This window comes from Nansenia antarctica (genome assembly GCF_963989245.1).
Source record: "Nansenia antarctica genome assembly, chromosome: 4".
Classification (NCBI taxonomy): domain Eukaryota; kingdom Metazoa; phylum Chordata; class Actinopteri; order Argentiniformes; family Microstomatidae; genus Nansenia; species Nansenia antarctica.
The window spans coordinates 14,232,379-14,252,492 of NC_137689.1; the positions used below are offsets into that span (position 1 = coordinate 14,232,379).

A 20,114-nucleotide genomic window follows, 5' to 3' on the forward strand; every position below is an offset into this window, starting at 1 on the left:
GTCGTAGCCTACTGATCTCTGATTTAATAGATTTCAGAGTGAACACGATTCACTAGTCGTTCTTTATCAATTCCTGATCATTGCATTAATTCATAAATACAAACATGACCATGTTCTTAAGGACAGTTATTCTCCTCTGCTTTGTGATTATACTCTCCAAAAGCGTCCATGGCATGGAGAGTGAGCTTTGCTTCCCTATCAGACTGGATGACCAAAACTATGAGATTAATGATTTTAACAACGCCGAGGATATTACGGGAAGAATTGTTCTTAAAATAAATGCCTTCCAGCAGGATTTTGTGCTCGATATACATCCAGATTCACATTTTCTTGCCCCATCCATCTCTGCGCAAGGCGCTGCTTCAGCCTTCAATTCTGCTCCAAGCGCTGATATGAGCCGGTGCTTTTACTCTGGTTATGTGAACTCAGACCGGTATTCGTACGCAGCATTGAGCCTATGCAAGGGTTTACAAGGCGCATTTGGTTTCAAAGGGTGGGAATATTTCATCAGTCCTGTCCGCAATGACACAACTTCAAGAAATGTCGAGAGCGCGCACATGATCCGACGTCGTACCAACGACAACCTCAGCGGCAACTCAACCTCCAGGTGCGCAGTGGACACTGGCATGAGTCAAGAGGCTGCAAAGTCTTTGGAGAAATACATGCACTTAAAAAGACACAATGTGACTGAAACTATGATGAAAGGTACTATGGGTAGATCCAAAAGATTCGCCTCCATTCCCAGATACGTCGAGACGCTGGTCGTCGCCGATGAGTCCATGGCGAAATTCCATGGAGATGACCTTAAACATTACCTCTTGACCCTTATGTCAGTGGCAGCTAGACTCTACAAACACCCCAGTATTCTCAACTCCATCAGCATCGTAGTTGTCAAGTTCATGGTGATAAGTGATGATGACAAAGGACCCAAAGTGTCCGGGAACGCAGCAATGACTCTGCGTAACTTTTGCACTTGGCAGAAAAAAATGAACAAGAATAACGACAAGCATCCAGAATATTGGGATACAGCTATCCTTTTCACCAAGCAGGTAAGGATGGGCATTATTTTGCCGACAGGGGGTGCTCTGTGACATCCTGGGGTAATCAGAGAATTGAAAACATGCCATGGGAAGGTGTTATGTTGTGTGCAAATGCAATCACATGTGGGCTTGCTGCTGAACTTGCATTAAAAAAACGTGAAATATAGATTGAACCTTTGCAAGGGCAATTCAGAACACCATCCTCTGATGTCCTGTGCCTTTGTCTGATAACTGCTGCCATGCATTCCAACACAGTGGGTCATGGATTTCCTGGAATTGTGAGAGGGACACGCGTATGTCACCATAGACACACTACATAGCTCTATCAAGTCGTCAAAGTATACATATATACATTTTCGTAATATCTTTTCCATAATATCAGTATATGATTGACTAGATGCTGGACTCTTTAATGTTAGTCTAATTGATTTGCACTCAAACACACCTACCACCTCTAGTGAACTGTGAGGTAATCCCCATCAGTTGGGACTCACCCTCTTTGTGGACTGACCACCCATCACTCAGAGTCTAACTTTGTTGAGACCAGGCTTTGCCTACTGTAGTTTGGAAAGCCTGGAGACATCCTTTGCAGAAAGTAGCTACAAAGGGGTGGAAACTTGTTTGAAATGAGTGACGCCTCGCAACACGTTATACCAATCAAATACCTTGTTTGGGCGGAGCTAAATTCTAAAATAATTCATTTTTCTTCAATGTTGCAAACTAGCATAGGCAACAACTCTGTAAAATTGTCCTACCTGGTTGGAAAAGATGACACACGTTATATGGGCATCTGGGAGAGAGTTCTTGGAATGTAACATCCAATGAAATTGCGAGCACATTCTCCCATCACTCCAACCAGTTCAATCCAAGCCAGATCAGCTAATCTTAATTTCATCCAGACCTCCAAATGAGGCGTGAGAACACCGTGAGGAGGTATGGCTACATGAGACTACTCAGATTCAAACAAGACTGTACATGCGTCCTTCCATACAGGCCATGGACGCAGGCCATGGATGGGACATGACCTCAGTTGACCATAACTACCAGATAAGGGTTTGAGGTGGGTGGTTATTTAAATTGAATGGGAACCCCCCCCCCCCCTCCTCCTTTCCGAAATGTTTTCTCTGTACCTCTTCATTTGAGCCTTGTGATGGAGGTCAGAGTTCATGTCACTCCTAACATTCCTTCCAATTACCCAATGTGTTGCAAGACAAACCATCAGCCACATGAAGGCCTTAACGTCTACTTTAGACACACAGGCAGGCATCCAGACAGGCAGGCAGGCAGGGAGGGTAGATTGGACAGGTGTTTAGTAATCCTTTTCTTTCATGAATAGCCAAAGCAGTTTGTCCATGGTTTTACTACCCAGTCCCAGTTCTAGGACAGGTGAACTTTTGGTGAGAAGAGATTCACTTTACACTTTCAATAGAGGCAGCGTACAAATGCACTCTCCAAGGTTCCCATGAGATAATAGAATGACTGATGTCATTTAGGTGATGTCACATATCTGATTGGGTCATACAGTAGATTATGTTATGACCATTTTTTCCTCAACCATAACAATCAACATACTGAACCGAATAAGCTTTCAAAATCTACATAAATTAACCTGTCTTATTTTATCTGTGCTCTCTGAAACTGAAGTCCCAATCGGAAGTGTCTCTGTTTCTCTAGACCATTCCCACCCTGCCTCCAGCTGTAAGTGCTTCAGCCCGTCCCACCCCCACCCTAACTGAGGATGCCTGCTCCCCATTAAACATGCCCGTGGGGGGATAGGAAGGGGGATCTATGAGCACATGTCAGAGATCCCTATCCCTCCACGTCTCTGGCCCACCTGCTTGCCCCCAGTGTGAAACCAGCACTAGAGGAGCACTCCACAGCTGCAGGCAGCCGCCAGGGAAACTTCCACATATATATATATTTGTGTATATTTGTAGTCATATCTATGGATGTTTATTTCGTGTCCCCTCTTTGTTCATGTTGATACCTCCTGTCTTTGTCAATTTGTCACATAAAGAGGCTATCAAGGATTGGAGCATCTTTTTTACTTTTAAATTAGTATTGCTTTTTTTTTTTACGACTGATACTGTATATAGCCATTTCTTTTTTAAGAATATAGCTTATAAATGCCTCATGAGCTTAGTTCAACTGTTTTACCCCATCATAACCTAAAATATACTTATACTTATACTATGTTTCTAAAAAAAAAAGTAATTGTAAACAAACAAGCTTCAAAACATGGAATTTGAGAGTGCTAACATTTCTCTAGCCCCATACCTTGGCTGTTTACCAAAAGGTGGCGGGGTGACTGTGTTATTGTTGTTGATTGAATCCCAGATTGCCCCTTTAACATTAAGAATGCAGGGTCATAACTCAAGGTTCTATAATTGGCCTAGCTATATTTGGAAGGAATGGATGCAAACTATAACATGTATCTCAAATACTGTGCATACATGACATACAGTATCTTATTGCAGTTTACTTGGAATGTAAGGACCGGTTTCCCAGACACAGATTAAACCTAATCCTAGACTAAAATGCATCGTCAATGAAGATTTTCTATTGAAAATCATATTTAGTGCAGGACTAGGCTTAATCTGTGTCCGGGAAACTGTCCCTAAATGTTTTAGGGAAAGACAGTTAACTGTTGAAGAACATCCATATAGGTTTCACAATTTACAGTAGTAGTCTCTATTAAAATGTACCTTCAATAATTTCCACTTTATCGTTCCCTCAGATTTACACCTAGTAAAAGGGCTTTAGGAGCACTGGCAGGGTGAAGTGGCATAGTTGGCCATCATCAAGCTCTTTTCTTCTACTGACAAAGAAGCCCTGCAAGTCATTTTAAACAGCACCATATGAGCGTGTCATCCCAACCACTAAATAACAAACAAGCTCAAGACAGGCTACTACAGCTATGCAATTACCCATGACCATGGCTAATGGAGAGAGAGAGAGTGAGAGAGAGAGACTAATGTACTTGTCTACACATTGGATATGGCAAATATAGCAATGGTGCCAATATGTACTGTATCAGCTTAACCATTATAATATAGAATACGTTTTCGCTGTGCAACATTTGTAGGCATAGAAGAGGCATACAGAGGCAGTTTTTAGACATGCAGCATCAGTGGGGATAATTAGAAATATATGACATACATGTACAAATATGGATTAAAGGAATATAAAGGATTAGACAAGCTTGTTGTTGAATTTATCATGCAAGAAATGAGCGAAGGAATAAGTAGAGTTTTAGCATGTTATTCATGGCTCTACAGTAACATTTGTCACCATTGGCAACAGCACGTTTGTGTGAGGCAAACCTTTCAAAGCATGGGCTCATGATTCAAAACATTCTGTAATGGGACTTGTTAGAGGAAGAGAAAAATACTTGAAACAATCACTTTCAGTTAAGTTGTTCCCTAGGGCACTCTGACCATTTCACATGAGAAATGAGCTTTAATATCCCATAACATTGGAGGGGACGTGAAAGACTAACAGAGTTCACCTTCAGCTGTGAAGCTGTAATTATGAGAGGGGATACTCCCAATGGGATCTACAATTACCCAACAGCCCCTCCTGTCAGCTAATTTTTTTACTGTCTTTTATTGGCAGTAATCCTGACTTCTTTGTGCCCCACTCCCACCCCACCCTCTCACCCTTCGTGTCTGTCTATACAAATAACCACTTTTAACATACTGAAGCTGAGCTGTGGTGAATACAGGCATGTCTTGTAGCTATGACTCAGAGAGAGTGGGAAAAGTATTGAGCGATAGATAGAGGTTTGAGAATGCACACATGGAACAGTTTGGGCTTTATAAAGGCCTAATGAAAGTCTTATGTTGATACGTCTGGGTGCCAATTGGGTCAGTGCTGTTTGAGCAGTATTTTCTGACATAGTGGTGATGAAGATGTTTGGCCAGACTGGGGGGGTGATGATAATGAGGGAATATGGCTTTCTGTAATGTCACCTGGTTGAGCTGTATCATGACGCAGGTACTAAATATGAGGTATCGTCTTCGTTAGCTATACCCCGTTAGAGTTTAATTTGTGTGTTTTATGAAGACTACTGAGCTCTCCACAGGAGCAGCCATGGTTTATCCTGCAGCTTGTGAGAAGTCACTGTGATTCGCACAGAATGTGTATGTGAAAACCAAAAGATTAGTAATGGATTCTGACCATAAACCTGCCAAATTCATATTTCCCCAGAGAAGGATGGATGGTAGTAACTCTACACTAAGTTTGCTATTAACTTCCCTGATAGACACCAGGGTAAAGGGGAGAAAAAAATGCACATAAGTATTTCCAGATCTCATAAAAGCTGACTGTGATACTGGTGAATCAGTGAATCTATTCTGCAGTAGTCATCACAACCTGCAGTTGTGTGTGGTAGCTCCTCTTTTCTCATGCCTGCTGTTGCAGCTCTGTGCAACTTCTTACTTTTTAATGTACCCCAGGTCCAATCGTGCAGCCACTGGCAGTGCTTATTTCTACAGTATGTCCAACTGTGGCCTGTGGAGAGGACGCCATAGAAACAGGTCACCAAAGACCAGTGGGGCTTTGTTTATGGTTTATGGTCAGGATCAGCGCTGGTTACTAAACAGCTGGATCCACAGCATGGAAATATATAGCCGGATGTGAGAAGTAGGTCAGAGCTGAAAACATAGCTCATTGCCATTTAGTATCTTTGTTCTGGCTGTCCTGTATTTTTTGTGTTAATAAGCGGTTCCACACACAGACGCATGCATGCACACCCACCCGTCCCACCCACCTGCGCACGCGCGCATGCACACACACACACACACACACACACACACACACACACACACACACACACACACACATACACATCTGGATCCGATTTTCATCTATTTCAACAATTGTGGTGTATACTGTAAATAATTTGTCACAGTCCTTTAGGGCTTCACTTTGGATAGGCTTTTAAATGCCAGATCAGAGTTGTGAGGGGCTTGGGACTGGGAGGTTTTAAATGAGTTTTGGGGGGGGTTGGGTTCTCAATAGTAGATTTAATGGGCTGTAGCTGCAATGCCTGATCATCACTGTCCTCATCTATAGTACTCTTATTAGAATCCAACTGGTACTGTTTAAGTGAGCCAGTCCTTTTTAGGAACTGGACAGAAGGGCGTTGCTCCATGGTTACTATCATTGTCAGTGAGCCCTGTGATTATGAGGTCGTCCGGTCTACTGATCCAAATGGATCCAAAACTCACGGAAATTGTGTTTAACACTTTGTGGTGAAGCAATAGATCATTTGGAACCTTGTTTTTTTTTGCAACTGGGAAATGGGACCAAAGGTGTTCTGGGGATTTCCATACACTCATTCTCATTGTAACACTTGTCAGGATATAAAGACACTGACTCTAACCACAATACTGTACATATTGTATGTATATTGTATTGTCCTGATCTTCCATGGTTTGTCATAAACAGAGCAACAAGCAGGAAAGACAATTACAGGGTGAAATGTAAGAGTGTAAGAGTGTTGGTCTGACCAGTTTGTGTTTGTCGTCATATACAGGACCTGTGTGGAGCCTCTACCTGTGACACACTGGGCATGGCCGACGTGGGCACTATGTGTGACCCCAAGAGGAGTTGCTCTGTGATCGAAGATGACGGCCTGCCCTCTGCCTTCACCACTGCCCACGAGCTTGGTGAGTCTACTCAGTTGCCACCACCCTTTACACAAACCAGGATAGTCACCAAAACCCCAGCTCAGTGTTTTGCCCGAAGTGTGGGAAAATGTCACAAAACTCCCCCCAGATTCCCTCATGACTGTTTATGCTTATACAGTTTAATGTAGGACCCTAATATCATATTATATCCTTACAGATTCACTTTGATAACTTTTACTGTTAAACTGATTAACAAAGATGAGCCGGTTGACAAGTAAAACACTTCTTTTTATCTTGGCTTAAGAACCAGAAAGATAGATGGGTAAACACCCAGTAACTATTGCCAAACAAAGAGGAGACAGCTGACGTGTTGGTGTTCTGTTTGCCTCTCTCCCTGACAGGGCACGTCTTCAACATGGCCCATGACAATGTGAAGGCCTGTGAGGAGGTGTTTGGGAAACTGAAGGAAAACCACATGATGTCGCCCACCCTCATCAAGATCAACCGCACCAGCCCCTGGTCCCCCTGCAGCGCTGCCATCATCACTGATTTTCTGGACAGTGGGCATGGTGAGCTACCCTCACCCCCTGACCCCTGACCCCCTGCCCTCTGGTTTACGTAGCGTGGAGAAGGAGAGCGAGTACTTGATAAGGAGGTGTGAAAGCTCAGTTGAAGTCTGTTCGACTGTGGTGCTTAAGTGAAGTCATGGGTTGGCAACATGCAAACACTTCAGTTTTGTCTTAGCAACAGGCTGACCGCACTGAGAAAGCACATGCCCGTCCTAACGCGCTTCACACATAATCACAGAGGCTGGTTTGTTCTGAAGCCGTTCTGCTACAAGGGCTTGTTCAGGAGCAGACTGAATGTGTCTCTTATTTTTGGGCTTAATAATCCTGCAGTGTCTATCAGCAAAAGTGCCCTGCAGAGGTAACTTCAAACATCAGATATGGGTGGCTCTGAGGAAAAGACATGCATCCATATAGAACGTCTTCAGGGCACTGTCTATCCAGTAGCTTATACTGTACAACCTTCAGTCTAACAATGTTAGAAATCCATGCTTTCGAATGCAGCTGAAGCATCTGCCAAGCGGGACAAACCACACGGTCTGGACCCAGATCAGTGACTGTTATTTCAAGGCCTGCTATCCTGACCATCTGTCCCAAATTAGAGAGGATGTTCGACAGAGAACCACCACGGCGATTTTGGCAGCTAGGTGTAGTCCCCAATGTTTCCCACGCAGGTTAAAATAGGAAAATGGTTTGTTCGTTTCTATGCCCTTTTGAGTAAATTCCTTGGGACAGACTATACCAATTCACAAACACAGATATAGAGATATAGACAATGTGGATTGTCACCGTGGCAATATTGTTGGCCTCCAGTGTGTGCACTCTCTATTATTGGATGTAAATAAGTTAATGTTGAGAAGTGTTTTCTCCTGATCTCTTATCATTTGAGTGCAAAGACAGGAGTGTCTTACTGAGTGTTAAAACACCCACGCCTCTACTTATTTTTGCATTGTAGCCTTCATGTTCCAATAGCACTAGCTTGTCAGACCCAGACTATTATTAGACTTTTCCAGGAAAAGGTTGTCTGTGCTTCTTATCGTAACTCCAGTCTGCACGACAGACACTAGGCAGACGCCTCTGGCACAGCGAGTGGTTGAACAAGACTGGGCCGTGTGTGTGTGTATATTTAAGGAGAGAGACGTGCCCCCCTCAGTGTTGTGTGGGTGTGTGTGTGTGTATGTGTGTGGGGTTGGTCTTTAGCAGCTCAGTGCAATGAACCATCAGCAGTTTCTGAAGCCCCAGCTTCAAAGGCCAACCTCACAAGGTCATTACTGGGTGACTGGCTGAGAGGCCATGCACTTGTTTAATCTGCACACACATATGCACACAGACAAGCACACACACATGCGCACGCACACACGCACACACGCACACACACACACACACACACTCACACACACACACACACACACACACACACACACACACACATACACACACGCACACACACACACACACACACACACACACACACACACACACACACACACACACATATATATATACACAAAGCCTGATCTTCTTTCATAGAATGTGTGTTTTAGTTCCAGGCTTATAAAAGACAAGATAAACACACACAGCGAATTGCATCAAAAGGATGACTGAGGACACCATGTATATAAAGCACCGTTTTTGTTAAGACAGGTGGACTAGAAGTGTTTGGGAGTTTGGGATTACAGAAAATCAGCCACAGCTGAGCACTAAAACGCAGCACTTGAAGCTTACAGTAAACCCTGTGTGTTGTTGTAGCTCATAGCTCATGCTCTCTCTTTTAGGTGAATGTCTGTTGGACCAACCTCAGAAGCCTCTGGCTTTGCCTGACATGCTCCCTGGTGCCTCCTACAGCCTGGATCGGCAGTGCGAGCTGGCGTTCGGCGAGGGCTCCAAGCCCTGTCCCTTCATGCAGGCCCCCTGTGGTCGGCTGTGGTGCACCGGAAAGACCCGCAATCAGCTGGTGTGTCAGACGCGTCATTTCCCCTGGGCAGACGGCACCAACTGTGGGGACGGACAGCTCTGCATGCGGGGGGTTTGCACTGACAAACAGGACATCCACAAGTCAAAGGTATGGCCAACACACACACACACACACACACACACACACACACTTGCTTACACAGCAATGTGAGATGTGTCATGTCTATGGAAACAGGAATGTGCCAGTGCAGACCTCTGTGGAGTGATGAGGGAATGCCCATGTTGTCGTCTTCACTGTGATAACCCTCTTGGCCTTGGTTCTCCAGGTGGATGGGCGCTGGGGGAAGTGGGGCACATTTGGCTCCTGCTCTCGCACGTGCGGTGGTGGCGTTCAACTGGCCAAGAGGGAGTGTGACAATCCAGTGCCAGCACATGGGGGAAAATACTGCCAAGGGGTGCGGGTCAAGTACCGCTCCTGCAACCTGAACCCCTGCCCTGACACAGGTATGACCTGATGGCCTTAGATCATATAGCTACAGTATGTTCAATGTGTCTGTCCTCATCACATGGTAATCATCTCTGACCTTGTGACACCCTTAGGTAAAAGCTACCGCGAGGAGCAGTGCGAGGCCTTCAACGGCTTTAGTCTTAACACCAACCGTCTCACCCCCTCCGTGGTATGGGTACCCAAGTACTCCGGGGTCTCCCCCAAGGACACGTGCAAGCTCATCTGCAGAGCCAACGGCACAGGCTACTTCTATGTCCTGGCCCCCAAGGTTAGTAGGCAGTGGGTGTCCTGGGCTCAGTTTAAATGCTGGCTTGAACTCATCCATGGCAATATATCCAATCATTGTGGCTGTTATTTATCAAAAATAAAAAACATGATGTTATCATGTGACTAATATTTGATTATAGTATATTAAAGGCTGTATAATATGAATGTATTTATATGAATGAGCTTTCGAAAAGTGCAATGGCAGATGGTCTAGCACTATGAAACTACTTGTATGTGGCTGACTTCCTAGAGCCACAGGTAAGGCCCATCTGAGGAAAGGAGAGCTAGTGAATAGTGTATGGTTAGCTGTATGAACGCACATGCATGAACACACAGCCGCGTCAGAGCTCACTGAGGAGGGAAGAGGAAGAAAGGAATGAAGAGGCGATGGAGAGAGGGCTTATCTCCCTCAGATAGAGGGGTGTGGAGTGAGCCAGAGCAGTCCCCTCAGTCACGGCATGGAGGGGTGTCCACAGACTCCACACACACACACACACACACACACACACACACACACACACACACACACACACACACAGACACACACACACACAGACACACACACAGACACACACACACACACACACACACACACACACACACACACACATACAGACACACACGCACACACACACACACTACTATAGGAGTGAGTGGTGTGCTGAGACATGGGAATAACAGCAAAGCACTACTGAGCTTGTAATGTTGGAAGTGCACCGTTGGTTTGTTAGCTTCTCAATAACGAACTACAGAATCAAAATTACGGATTGGCATCTCCAACTCCTTTCCAACAAAAGGGCTTTGTACATGTAACGTGCCATTCTCTGTGCTGGTTATATTGACATGAAATGTCATGTGATGGAAGAACAGGCTGAGGTAGTACTCAGACACACGTTCAGTTATCAGTCACATATTTCACCGCCGGCCTGACCCCTGCCGACACAGACGGGTGTGCAGACAGATCTGGTTGGTTGCCTCCAGTCAGACTGATCATGCGTTGGGGTCATGGGTCTGAATGTTAACTCAGTGTTTTCTTCTGCCTTTCTTCTGAGGTGTACGGCCCAATCACTGTAGGCATGTCTAAAACCATCAAAGCAGGAGAGCTATGCATACCATATAACAACAACATTTTTGAGCATAAAGAACATGTGCAATATTTTAATGTATAACTTGTGTATGTCATGCACCCCTGTAAATACCCACATAACTTACAGGTTACAGGTTATTGTACATTAATGTTCAGTTCTGCACAGCCCTCTCTAACATTGTCAGACTGAAGGTTGTACAGTATAAGCTACTGGATAGACAGTGCCCTGAAGACGTTCTATATGGATGCATGTCTTTTCCTCAGAGCCACCCATATCTGATGTTTGGAGTTACCTCCGCAGGGCACTTTTGCTGATCGACTGCAGGATTATTGTATGATTCTGTGTGTTACAGTATATTAATTCTGTCGATGATTCTGTGACGCAGGTGGTGGATGGAACGCCGTGCTCTCCAGACTCCTCGGCAGTGTGTGTCCAGGGGAGGTGCATCAAGGCCGGCTGTGATGCCAAATTGGGCTCCAATAAAAAGTTTGACAAGTGTGGCGTGTGTGGAGGAGACAACAAGAGCTGCAAGAAGGTGTCGGGTCTCTTCACCAAGCCCATGTGAGTAAGCCTTCATAGAATGTATATTTTATGACCTAAAGTCCTAAAATGAACGATGATTTATATACAGTATTTCAATTGGAAACATTCAATAGCTTTCATTGGTTATCTTGTGTTTCCCTCCAGTCACGGCTACAACTTTGTCGTCATGCTGCCCGTGGGAGCCTCCAACATAGACATCCGGCAGCGGGGCTACAAGGGTATTGTGGCTGATGACAACTACCTGGCGGTGAAGAACAGCCAGGGCCAGTACCTGCTGAATGGGAACTATGTGGTGTCGGCCGTGGAGAGGGACATCATAGTGAAGGGCAGCCTGCTACGCTACAGTGGTACAGCAGGGCTGGCTGAGACCCTGCAGGCAGTCAAGCCACTCCGCGAGGCCCTGACCGTGGAGGTGCTGTCTGTGGGCCAGATGACCCCTCCTCGCATCCGCTACTCCTTCTACCTGGCCCGCGAAAGCAAGGAGGACAAGGGCTTGAAGAAAGAGGGCCGGGCGCGCTCCCACAACAGCGTCTTGGCCGAAGAAGGTGGGGGGGAGAAGGGAGGAGACCTCCTAAAGAAGACCTCCTACAGCAAGCAGGGGCCTGTCCCGGGGAAGTGGTCTGCCACGGGGTGGGACGAGTGCTCGGTGACATGCGGGAGTGGGCTCCAGAGGAGGATGGTGCAGTGCCTGGGGCCAGACGGGGAGGCGGGGCTGGACTGTGAGCTCACACAGAGGCCCTCAGCCATCCGAGTGTGTGGGGACCCCTGTCCTGTATGGGACATTGGAGAGTGGTCGCCCTGCTCCAAGACCTGCGGGAAGGGCTTCAAGAGGCGGCCGCTGCGCTGTACCACCCAGACTGGGCTTCTTCTGCCCCGGGACCATTGCTCCAGCAGCAAACGCAAGCCACAGGAGCTGGACTTCTGTTCCCTAAAGCCCTGTTAGTGAATACAACCCATCCCCTCTTCCAAATCTACAATCCCCCCTCAACTGACTGGTAATGTTTGTCAAATAATGTATTCGACAAAGAAAAGAAAACTGAAAAAAAATTACCTTAACGATCCAGAACTGCATTTGTTCTGGTGCAATAGCATCTGGGACAGACATGAAGGAGACAAAGGACACAGTACCAGGGCGGCGCATAGTGAGAGACACACAGTACCAGGGCGGAGCACAGTGAGAGACACACAGGCAAAGACAGAGAGAGGGATTTTTGCTGTTAACTATTCTTTAGTGATTGATTATAATCACTCAGATTTCAGTTACACACAGAGGTCCACCTCTGACTGTAACACAACTACAAAACAATTTTGAGGGTCAAATACAAACAATTGGTGTTAATTGTATGTATGTTGGATCCATTGTATTCTTGGTAGCTGTCAATAGATGAAGAATGTCCATTTGCCAGCAATCATTTTTAATGTCTGGAATCAGTGCAGCATATTTTCCCTTTTAGTTGTCGGTGTTACATTATGATTATCATAATGTCATTCTCAATGACATTTGTTTCAGGTTCAGTCAAGGTTCTGTGGATAGACCAGTACACTGGGCTGGAGAGCCAATTGTCCACAACACTATCTCACTTGCTTGTTGGAAAGCCAAACAGTTTTGAAAGGAAATCTGCTCACTGGACCAAGACATAATGCCCTTGTACTGCATGAGACTTTATTCTGCCAAGACTTACTTTACCTCTTCCAATACAGAAGGAGTAAGTTAGTAATATGAATGATCTTACTATAATGAGGAGTTTAACTGTCCGAAAGATACAATATCATGGTAATCCAATCTACTCAGTGACTGGCCTAAAATATGAGTTTGAAGGTTGATCATTTCAGACCTAGTGATTCTGCAAGCACAGAACGCGATAATGGGATGTCTGTTAAGTTGCATTATGTTCTGCTCCTTTATAACATGAATTGAAAACATGTCTACCATTTTTAGCAATGACAAAAAGGGGTAGTTCAATGGATATGTGTCCCTTGTGCTCTCCTTGCAAACAAGGGAGAAACAGACATTAACGTTCAACAGACTTCGAACAGCAGAAGTCATGGAAACAGTTCAAAATAGAATGCTGAAAGCACAGTGGTCGGCTTTTGAAAAAGCATGTCGTTAGACCCTAAAAGCCAAATGGGACAGGAAACACTGCCCACTCCACCGTCTGCACTGGTATGTTAGCCAGCTCTCAGTGATTTCATCATCCTCTAAATTAGGCTGCGCTCCTGCGCGCTACCTTTACCATGTTCAGCAGAGATGTTGACTTAGCCTGACCCCCCCCTCCACCAGTACATGGACAGACAGAGTGATCAAGTCTCCCCTTTCATTTGGTTTGATTGTTTGTTCCTCTTGGTGCTTTCATCATTTAACTGGAGCCGTTGTCTCTGCTGTCCAATAGTTGAGCCAGTGGTGCAGCTGCTAATATCATGCCTGTCTGGCACAGTTGCCATAGCTAAGTTATTGTCGTTGAGATGATCAAGTGATGAACAAAACCTCGGGCCTGATCTCTCTGAGGCTGTACAGAATGTGTGTTCTGATCTCTCTGAGGCTGTACAGAATGTGTGTTCTGATCTCTCTGAGGCTGTACAGAATGTGTGTTCTGATCTCTCTGAGGCTGTACAGAATGTGTGTTCTGATGGACCTTTTTGTTTGTGTCCACAGCCTGAGATGAGCTGTTCTTTGTACACAGTTAATGAAATCCCTGTAATCCATTATATGCTTCTTGTTTTGGTTCTTCAGAGGGACCACATTGTCCATCTAAAAGATGGTTCCTGTATTACTTGGAATATTTGTAGTTGTCATCTTTTGCACTTTGTACAGCAAAAGAGTTGAATGTCCTGCATGGGCTGTCTTGTATACTATGTATACATCCATTCGGCTGTGCACAAATAAGTCATGTAAATACTTTTTTTTGTTTTTTGTTTTTTTTGTTTACGCTGGCATTTCGAATTGTCTTTGACTTCAAGATATTTATTCCAAATAAAACATTTACAAACAAAAGCTCACAATCTTTGCTCTGAAACCTTTTTGGTCATGACAGCCCTCCTCCAGCAGTGATGCAAACATATCTATACATACAAAGGTTTCTTTCTTTCTACTTGTGTATGTTAACTATATGTTTATAGCATATCATTTTCCAGGGATTGTTGAAGAAATCTGGGGCAAGTTGAAAGTCTGGATCATCATCAAAAGGGAGAGAGAACAGAGAGTATGGAAGAGAGAGAGAGAGAGAGAGAGGAACCAAATCGCAAGCAGGAAAATGCTACATCTGGAGCCTCCCAAAGCACAGCCTTGTATGGCAGTTTGACTTCATTACTGAGGTATATATAGGCACTGAGAGAAAGGGGTCAGAGCCCGCCCAGCACAGCACAAGAGGTATTGTATTACATCAAGCAAAAAGTATTGTTGTGTCAGTGGTAAGAAAGTTGAATTCAGCTGACCTACATAAAAGCAGACAAAGCAGAACAAACTGATGGAGCTGTTTTTGTTTTTGCCCTTCTTGACCAGAGCTTCGGTTAATGTGGAGAGTCTGGTTGCAAGTCTTCTCTAAAAAAATGTATACGTCTTTGTCGAGAAAACATTTAGAGCAGTGCAGGCACGTTGCAAAAGTGAAAAGAAAAAATATCTACTGTCCCTGTTCCGGGGAAATATTATTTCAGAGAGGTGCAGATGATTTAGTACAGCATTTTTCCAATAACTGCATTCCCGAGGCCCAGCTGCATCAGGACTCTTTATCACGGGTAAGGGATCTCAGACTAGATGATTTTGGAGAGGACCTTGAAATGGAATAGTCTAGCTAGCCAATGGTTATCTGTGTCATCCACTACTGGTGGTCTTAGCTGATGCTAATAAGTGGCCCCACATCCTATGAACTATGAACTACCAACTACCCAACCTTATTTGACAGCAGTGCATATTCATTGATTTGCTGTTGAGTGATTAGTCTATTGGGAGAGCAGGTTTGAAGGGTCTGGGTACAAAATCATCTACCCTCTGCCTCTAATCTTCCTTATCTAGTCCTGTCAGTGTTATACATTTTCACCTGCTACTTACACAGTCGATGGGACCTGAGGTGTAGGAGGGAGTGGGACCATACTCTCCAATAGAGCCCACTGCCAGGGTATGACAGGATGGAATGAGAAGAAGGGGAAGTCTTTGGAGGAGAGGGAAAATCCGACCTCACTAGAACCGTCACCGTACTTCCTGTTTAAACTATCTGACCCATAAATCCCAAACTTTTTCCTCTTTCTTTTACCCACCATTTTTTGAGAGACAAAAAAGCTGAGCTTCATTTGGTTCAACCACAAAAACAACAGCTGAAGAATTCTGGAGATAATTAGAGTGAGAGGAGAGGAGGGATATGACACACACACTCTCTCTCCGCTTTGTCTGATCAGCAGCAGATTCCTGTTTTTGTGGTTATCACTGAATCAGACAAACTGCTCTGGAGACAGTTTAAAAGATACTGCCTCTGAAAGAAATGCTTTGTACAGAGCTCATATGGGGGCTGAGGGTCTGTAGTAAAACCACAATTAGAGGCCATATCTGAACCCTCAGGGCAGCACATCACTGAGGAGGTCTGCTGACTCTGTAGATTCAGAGGAGCATAATCTGGTCTGGTTACAATGTCTGGTTACAATGTTGGTGTCAGATTCAGTGCTGACTGGAGAAAAGTTCCATTATTCACAACACACTCCACCTCTGGGTTCACTGAGTGTTTAACTGAATGTTACTTTTTAACACAATTCATTTTACAGCCTGACTGGAGCTCCTTCAACCGTCAAACACAGTCAACTCAGGTCAAGAGTCCTCTGATGAATTTCAGGGCACTCCCATGGCAAGCTGCTCTAATAAGAACAATTCCCTCCAATTGTTTTCAGTAATAATAAATATGATAGATGTGTAACCGGTGTAGCACTAGGACCCAGCGGTGATAGGAAGGAGATGCTCCTGCTTCTTTGGGACCACCTGGTCACTTAGCCAAACATTTTCACTGATGCTTCAGGCATTGGTGTCCAGAATATCACGCTATGTTTTAATTCAAACCTTTCACACAATGTTGGACAAATGACCAGGTTATAGAAACCTTAGAGGATGGAGTCCGTTTTAGAGGACCTAGAGTCCATTTTAAACCTTAGAGTTGATATTTTCCTCCACAGACCTAGTTGTGGCTGGTGAGGAAGGATTGGTGCTCCTGTTGAGACACCACATGGTCACTCAGCCAAACATCTTTAGTGATGCTTCAGGCATGGTTTTCCAGAATATTATGATATGTTCCTTTCCACATGGGAAATGCATTCTTAAATGTTTTGGTACTGTACTTGTGTATTAAATAATAAATAATACCTTTGTGATTTTAAAGGTTTGAAGAGCAATATATAGTACAGAGAGCAGAACCTGGGGGCTCTCAGAATAAAATAGAACAGTATGCACCTATTCCATTGATATAGCAGAATATTCTCATGTTAATGTAATGTAAATTATGTAATACTAATATTGTGCCTTCTACAAGAGGTCCAGCCTACCTTGTCTTGTCATTGTTTTTGTCCTACTCTTGAGCCACTGTTTTAGCCTTGCAGTGTTTTTAGAGCAGTTTTACATTTTATTTCTTTTTGGGTCTACCCTTTGTACTTACAACAAATATACTCTCCCAGACTGGTGTCCGATTATAGATGTGCTCCCTTACTCACCCCGTTTGCTGCGTTTGAGCACTAGAGGCTCATTACTGTGTACTGTGATATTTTGAACCCTCGGTTGATTGTTGTTTGTCATCACACTTGGTGTGCTGTGTATTACCCATTCAGAACTCCTAGCTTTTTTTTTTTTTAGCTCCTACACCATTTGCTGTGCTTGTACGTACTCCTAAATAACGGTTCACGTCTGTGCCTGCCCTCAAGGGCAAAATCCAACCACGGGCCCCCTCTCTTCCCCTTCTAGAAGCCCCCTGTGCTCTTGCCCTGCTATTGGTCCACCCTTTTAGTGTTTCTTGTTTTTCTTGTTATCTGTCTTTTAATATTGCATTTAAGTACTTGTTATTTGATACACCAGCCTCTGGTCCAGTTCATTCAGGGCCTGTCCTAGCAGGAAACCTAGCCTTAACAAACTTGAGTTGACCTTTCAGTGTGAGTGTGGCATTGTGAAATAATTATTATTGCCGTTACCTAGTTAGTACCAAGGTATTACACTTTTAGGACTAGTCGCACATTTTTTTGTCATAATGCCACAGATGTTTGCCCACAGAAGTTGAATCCAGACTCTTTTATATTTCATATTCAAGGATCCAAGATTGGTAGGTATTTTACAAACATTAAAACCAGGGTCATGGGAAAAATCTGAGGTTGAACACTGATGTTGATACTGTCTCACAACAAAATCCATTATGTGAGGCTGGGTATAGTCAAAGTCTTCTGGAACCAGTTCAACTGTTATAAAGATGGCGTTCTCACCTGACAGGGTTTCCTGTAACCTTGACCTTGTTAAAGAAAACAGGGGGTGAAGCAATTGGGGAGGCCCTGAGAATGAGGGAGAAGATAGAGCAATCTTTATGGAGGGACAGTAGACCTCCATGGCATTCTATACAGGAATAGACAGACTAGTTTCCTCTCAACCCCTATTGGTTTGAGATGCACAGAATCTGACGTTTAGCAGATAATCATGGACTTGTTTGAGACTAATCTGGCTCTGTTCTGTGTGTCAGTGTAAGGACTCCCCTGGGTCACTGAGGACATCTGTTTTTCCATAAGTGATGATACTGACACAGGCAAAATAAGCCCAAGACTGTCCAAACAGGCGCAATGTCAGCTAACAGCCTTCTAACAATCTAGTCCTGCATCATTTCATTACTTTTTTTATTTGAAGTCATACAACAGACAGTTAATGATTTACCTCAACATTATGTCATGAGGCAAAAGAAGGACACAACCAAAAACAATAGCCTTTAAACGCCTTTGCAATGGAAATTAAAAGACATCTCGCCTTTGAAGTATCACTCTCTCCTAACAGAAATGGGAGCTGTTAAACTGCCTATTGTATTTCACAACAGTAACACTGCAACGATGACATCATGCTTCATTCTCAGGCTCTACAGACTCTATGAGGATGTCTACCTTTTCTGGGCACATTTGCATGAACTTTGGTGATTGGTGATGTTTTATATTGATACTATAGTATAGTACGGTATGTATGTATACTTGTATGTATACTTTATATTCATGTATTCATATTTTGATGTCTCATAGGCAAATCTCATCTGCAAATACTTTACAGATAGTTTAAAAGTGTATTATTGATTAGTGTTTCACAACAACTGAGTTTCATAGTAAGCTGTAAAATACTATCTTAACCTACATTTGCTGAACAATTGTTTTACAAAAGTTTCAGCCTTAATATCTGCCATTTTTCTTATCTTAGACAATGTTTCAACCCACTGGGTAGTGCTTTAATGAATGTGAACACGAGAAGCATAGATTTATCCTGTGTTTCCTGTATGATGACGAGCTCAATTAAAGAGAGGATCTCTATCACTAACCCCCTCCCTCTGAGCTCTGGAAACCCAACTCGTTATTTCACCAAGGAGCTGCAGGACCGAGCGTGGGAAATACTGCTCCACTCCATCTGAGGCTCCCTTTCACTCACTATGGATGGGCACGTGAGGAAAAGACACAGGGTGCTATGTGAAATGTGTCCTCCATTAACAGCCTACTGAAAGGTTATTTTCCTGCCATAGAAATCCAATTGTGAATCCAATGTCCTTCACAACTCTGTCAAATGGCATTTAAACCTGGATTAAAGATGAATTAGTGACGAGGAGATCCACAGCTTGGGTCATCTTGATCTGAATCAAAGGGATGGCTGTGTTCCTCGAGGTGTCCTATCTTTATCTTAACCGGTATTTGCTTACTGTTCATTGACTGTATTCAGATGCCTGGATTACCTCATCCCTACTCTGGAGAGATTTAAAGGCAAGACGGGTGTTTGAAAAGGACAAAGAAGAAGCTTTATTTGTACACACAAAGCGCTCTCACTGCAAACGCCACAGGAAGCTGAGTCGAAGTGCAGAGTGACAGTTAGGGCCCCAGAGGGGAGTGGGGCAGGGGAGTGGGGCATGGTGTTGGCATCGCTAGGACTGGACACCCCTAGGGTATAGCACAGAGGATAAAGAGGCCAACTGCATGGGCCGTGGGATGGGGCAGAACAACTCACACACACACACAGATAAACAGGCTTTGTTTGTTCAGAGCAAAGGAGCTAGTCTGTGTCAGGGTGTGCCAGTGTGTGTACGTATGTGTGTGTGTGTGTGTGTGTGCAAGTGTGTGCGTGTGCGTGTGTGTGTGTGTGTGTGTGTGTGTGTGTGTAATGCTTATAACAAGCCTTACTGTACAATCCATTATGAATGCATTAAAATGCATTATGCTGAAATCTTACTAAAGCAACATTCCTCATATTCTGTGTGTGGTGGCTCATATTGGTACCACACTGCCAGGAGGAACATTAACAGTTTACTGTAAGCATGACTGGGTAAACACACAGAATATTACTGTAGGGCTGAGGACTGTTGCTTCAG

General features: G+C 44.2%; 1 protein-coding gene across 1 annotated transcript; it reads left to right on the plus strand.

Annotated features, from left to right (window-relative positions):
• Positions 1-104: 104 nt before the first annotated feature.
• On the plus strand, positions 105-12,502 carry adamts15a (ADAM metallopeptidase with thrombospondin type 1 motif, 15a; the record flags this gene model as incomplete). The annotated part of the gene is made up of 8 exons (XM_080527948.1): positions 105-1,049; positions 6,580-6,712; positions 7,075-7,242; positions 9,015-9,301; positions 9,480-9,657; positions 9,754-9,929; positions 11,402-11,577; positions 11,704-12,502. 8 exons carry the CDS (start codon positions 105-107, stop codon positions 12,500-12,502), a joined length of 2,862 nt encoding a protein of 953 aa, XP_080384074.1.
• Positions 12,503-20,114: the final 7,612 nt, after the last annotated feature.